This window comes from Ictidomys tridecemlineatus, chromosome 3 (assembly GCF_052094955.1).
Source record: "Ictidomys tridecemlineatus isolate mIctTri1 chromosome 3, mIctTri1.hap1, whole genome shotgun sequence".
Lineage (NCBI taxonomy): Eukaryota > Metazoa > Chordata > Mammalia > Rodentia > Sciuridae > Ictidomys > Ictidomys tridecemlineatus.
In genome coordinates this window covers 46,366,910-46,371,652 of record NC_135479.1, presented here as the reverse complement: position 1 = coordinate 46,371,652, position 4,743 = coordinate 46,366,910, and the positions used below count along the sequence as shown (strand labels likewise).

The window sequence follows — 4,743 nt, the reverse complement described above, 5'->3', positions numbered from 1 at the left end:
ACTGGGAAATCCAAAATCAAATTATCTGTAGTTTTGGTGCCTAGTGAGACTCCACTTCTTGGTTCAGATAAGGCTTTCTTCCAACTGCATCCTTATATAGTGCAATGGATGAGAGAGCTCTTGGGATCACTTTTATAAGGGTACTAACCTAATTCATGAGGGCTCTACTGTATTATATGCTCTGTTATTGCAGTTCTAGATGCATAAGACAGAAGTAAATCCATTAGAGAATGGATATTTTAGAGCATTGGGTTAATTCCTTCAGAGTACTTGGTTCAAAAGGACCACTCTAGATTCTTGCTCTTAGTCAAGCAAAGAAATGGCCTTACTCTTGAAAGTCTAAGAGGCATCAAAAAGCTATGAAATATGACTCAATGGGCCAATATCAAGAAAGAAAGGAATCCCAAAGAGTTGCAATTAACAATTAGACAGCTTTCCCTTGAACAGCAATTGCTGCATCCAATGCAAGGCTGAGAGAATAGAAGGTGCAGCTGAGAGAACAAGAAGTGAGCAGAGTTTTTAGCAGGTTTATAGGGCTAGAGACAAAAAAAAAAACAAAAAAAACCTCTGAGTTAGGAGTCTGACACGTTATGAAATACAGTAAACATTCTAGAAGGTTATTTGGGATTTCCAACATGCTATATTCTAGTAATGAGTCATAACAGGAAATAACCAATCCTCACCCAGCCTGAAATGCATCTTTAATCAGCTCCATGATAGATTGGATGAAGACAATCTACCCCTATTCTTACTACCCACTGGAAGTAGAAACAAGCTATTTCCAGAGAAAAATCTATAATCCTAATCAGTGTCATCCATCAGAAATTTAACCACATATAGAATTCCAAACAATATACATAATTTAAATTTTTCTAGAGTCACTTTAATAAGTGTAAAAAGAAGCAATTGGAATTTATTTTAGCACTATATCTTATTTAACCCAATAATCTAAAATATCACCATTTCAACATGCAATAAAGATTAAGAAATTATAAGTAAGATATCTTACATTCTTATTTTTCATGCTGACTTTGAAACCTGATGTGGATTTTTAACTTGTACAAAATCTCAATTGGGTGCTAAATTTTCATCAAAGATACTGGATCTGGTTTCTTTCCTCCTGAGATCTAGCCCTCCCAGGGCTGGACTGGGGAAGGGGAAGTGTCTGTGCTCATTCACATGGTCCTTGGTGAAATTCTGTTCCTCACCAGTTATTGGACTGAGGGTCCTAGGGCCTCGCTGGCTGTCAGCTGGAGGCTGCTTTCATTTCCTTGCTGCTGGGGCCTCTCAAAAATATGGGTGCTTCTTTCCTCAGATCAAGGAGACAGAGGGCCAGAGAGCAAAGAGATGTAAATTATAGTCTTTCATAACTCATCTCTGAAGACATACATATCTCTTCACTTTTGCTATATTCTTTTTGTAGAAGAATGTCCCTAAATTAGGCTCCCATGCAAAGGTACAGAGACATGAATACAGAAGCAGGAAACCTTGGGAGCCATTGTGGAACTGCCTACCCACCACTCAAATGCCCATCAGTGGGTGATGGGACACAAATGGAGCATCAGTCAACAACAGAGAGGAATGCATGCATACATGTTAAACCATTAGGCTGATGAAAGAAGTCAGGCATAAATGATTCCATTCATCTTAAATTCTAGAAAGTACAAACTAATCTGTGGTGACAAGCAGATCTGTGGCTGCCTGGGTCTTGTGATGAGGGAGGGATCTGTGACAAAGAAGAAATAGGAAACTCAAGAGAAGAAAAATATTCTGCAGTTTGGTTATGGTGGATTTTACTAGATGTATATTTGCCCAAACTCATCAAATATTATGTTTTATGTGAATTATGTTATATGTAAATTTTACCTCCATAAACCTGTTTTAAAAGAATATAACGTGGCAATATTTACATTAAATTCCAAAACAAAGCAAACATAAGTAATGCACATATTTTAGGATACATATGTGTAATAAAACTACAAAGAGAAGAAGAAAGTGACAAACACAAAATTCAGGATCATGGTTATTTCTGAAGGTGAGACATACATGGGATTCCATGTGTCAAGGTCAAATTAAACATAAGGATGAATTTCTAAGTATAAATGTTTTGTTTGGGAATAATATAAAAATTAGGATTGCAGTCTGGGTCATGCACACATAGACGAGGATAGCCTCAAGTGCATGACAAAGGAAGTCTAGGGTCTATCCAGAAAGAAGAAAACTATAAACGTGTTTTGAGAGGAAGCTTATGGGCACTTGAGGAATTTTGCAGAAGCTGGTGGGCCCCTATTGGCAAGTGGCTGCAGCTACTAAGCAAAACTAGTTTGAAAATCATAGCAGGGAGTTTCATCTTAAGTTATAGTGAAACTAGTTAAAGTCACAGCTGGTTGTTTCATGGGAGTGGGCTTGTGGAGTAATTCCTGGAATTGGTGCTGGCAACCTGAATGTTTTCCCAATGGTCTCTTGGCTTTGTGGTTGGGCATGACTAATAACTGTATTTGTATAATCAGTTTTTACATTTCTTCTTTTAAGATCTTTCTCTGAAAGCATCACTGACCAACTGTCCTGTAGTTCAGTCTTGATTCTCCCTCAACGCTGGGAATGAACCTGTTCTGGTTGTTGGCCTGGTCCCATGGGGGCCAATGTCAGGGATCCAGGCTACATGTGAGGAACAAAGAGGCCAGATGAAAACGTCCCTACTCACCCTTAGAGAAAGTGTAGACTTCTACAAACTTTGTGGAGGCCAATTGGGGAAATTTTCAAGGGCCTAGAAAATTAAAACAAAAAACAACTTTGACCCAGCAATTCCACTTCACCAATTTCCCCTAAGGAAATCAGACATAAGTGAACAAAGATGGACCACAGAGCCATTTATCATTATGTTGCAAACAACAGGGAAAACTGAGTTACTACATATTGGATAATAGGAAGTATGTTAAATGAATTGTGACATATCATTAAATTGAACATTGAAATACTGTATAGGCATTAAATAAGAATATAGCTGAATATTATCATAAAAATATTTTTTATTAAATTAAAAGCAAGTTTCAAAATAATTTGAAATCATTCTGGGGGAAAAAGTGTGTTTAACAAAGACCAAAGTCTAGAATTTATACCAAAGTCAAGCAAGAGTTGTCTTTGGATAGAAAAAATACAAACTATTTTCAATTCAATTGTACTTCTGATATATCTAGAGTCAATTTTTGCTTAAGAAAAAATAATAAAATGTTTTCTGCTTGCTGCTTTTGCCCAGCTATCTGTTTAAAAACAACAGTGATTATTATGGGCCAGACACTTCTGAACATTATCTTATTTAACCCTCACAGCTGTTCACTGATGTACATGGGTCTCAATTTACAGGTATTAGCCTGACCATATTTATTGTTAGACTGGTGCAGGGGAGGACATCAGGTTACAAAGAGAGGCCCTGTCTTCACCACAAATTGATAAACTTATTCTGAGCAGAGTCTATATGTTCTAATCACTTATATATATCTAGCCACCTATCTCCCTCTACAGGTCTTACATGTGGTAGAGGATACTCCCAGTTCCCACTTCAAGTTACGCTCAAGTTGACCTCTGAAAGGCTTTCCCTAGGAGGAATCTTCCCAAAGCCCCATGCATGTCCTTGTTCCTCAGGCTGTAGATAAAAGGGTTCATCATGGGGGTCACCACAGCATACATCACTGTGGCTACTGAATCCTTCATGGAGTAGGTATGCAGGGGCTGCAGATACACCATGCCAAGTGTCCCATAGAAGAGGGAGACCACAGCCAAGTGGGAGGCACAGGTGGAGAAGGTTTTGTACTTCCCAGTGGCTGAGGGTATTCTGAGGATGGCTCTGACAATGCGGACATACGACATGATCATGAACCCTAGCGGGGTGAGGAAGATGAAGCAGCCTGTGGCGATCAGCACCATGTGGTTGATCTGGGTGTTGGAACACGCGAGTCTCAGCAGGACGTACATCTCACAGAAGATGTAATGGATCTTGCGGGATCCACAGAAGGTCACTCTGGTCATGAGGAGAGTGTGAATGAGGCCATAGAGGATAGATAGGGCCCAACACAAGATGAGCAGCAGGAGACAGAGCTGAGGGCTCATGGCTGTGACATAGTAGAGGGGGTGGCAGATGGCCACATAGCGGTCATATGCCATGACAGCCAGGATGAGGTTGTCCAGGGCCACCAGGGAGACCAGGAAGTAGAGCTGTGTCAGACACCCTGGGTAGGAGATGGCTTTGTTCTGGGACTGAAGGTTCACCAGCATCTTGGGGATCGTGTTGGTGACAAAGAAGAGGTCAGTGAGGGAGAGGTTGGCCAGGAAGAAGTACATGGGAGTGTGCAGGCGGGAGTCAGAGCCAATGGCCAGGATGATGAGCACATTTCCCACCACAGCCACCAGGTACATGGACAGGAACATCCAGAACAGGATCTGCTGCTGCTCGGGAATCTCTGACAGCCCCATGAGTAGGAACTCAGAGTCCCCACTCTGGTTGCCTCCATCCATTCTCCCAACTCTCTGCAACAGGAACATCAAGAAATGCTTACCAAATGCTCTCAGATGGATACGGACACAAACATAAACAAAATCCACTATTTTCTCAGCAGTAAAAATTTTGTGATATTTTTAGGTTATCAACAAAGTAATAATAGGCACAAAAATATAACTCAGAAAATCTTTATGGGATAATCATTCTAGCAACTTCTAATTTATCATATTTGATGTTATAGAAATGAT

The 4,743-nt window shown here is 40.1% G+C and overlaps 1 protein-coding gene across 1 annotated transcript; it reads right to left on the bottom strand.

Moving 5' to 3' along the window:
- Positions 1-3,570: 3,570 nt before the first annotated feature.
- On the bottom strand, positions 3,571-4,527 carry LOC101966329 (olfactory receptor 1D2). The gene has a single exon (XM_005327931.4). The coding sequence runs from the start codon at positions 4,510-4,512 to the stop codon at positions 3,571-3,573; it is 942 nt and encodes a 313-aa protein (XP_005327988.3). The 5' UTR covers positions 4,513-4,527.
- Positions 4,528-4,743: the final 216 nt, after the last annotated feature.

Coding starts and splice junctions, on each gene's coding strand:
- LOC101966329 (XM_005327931.4), bottom strand. CDS start 4,512: ATGGATGGAGGCAACCAGAGTGGGGACTCTGAGTTCCTACTCATGGGG.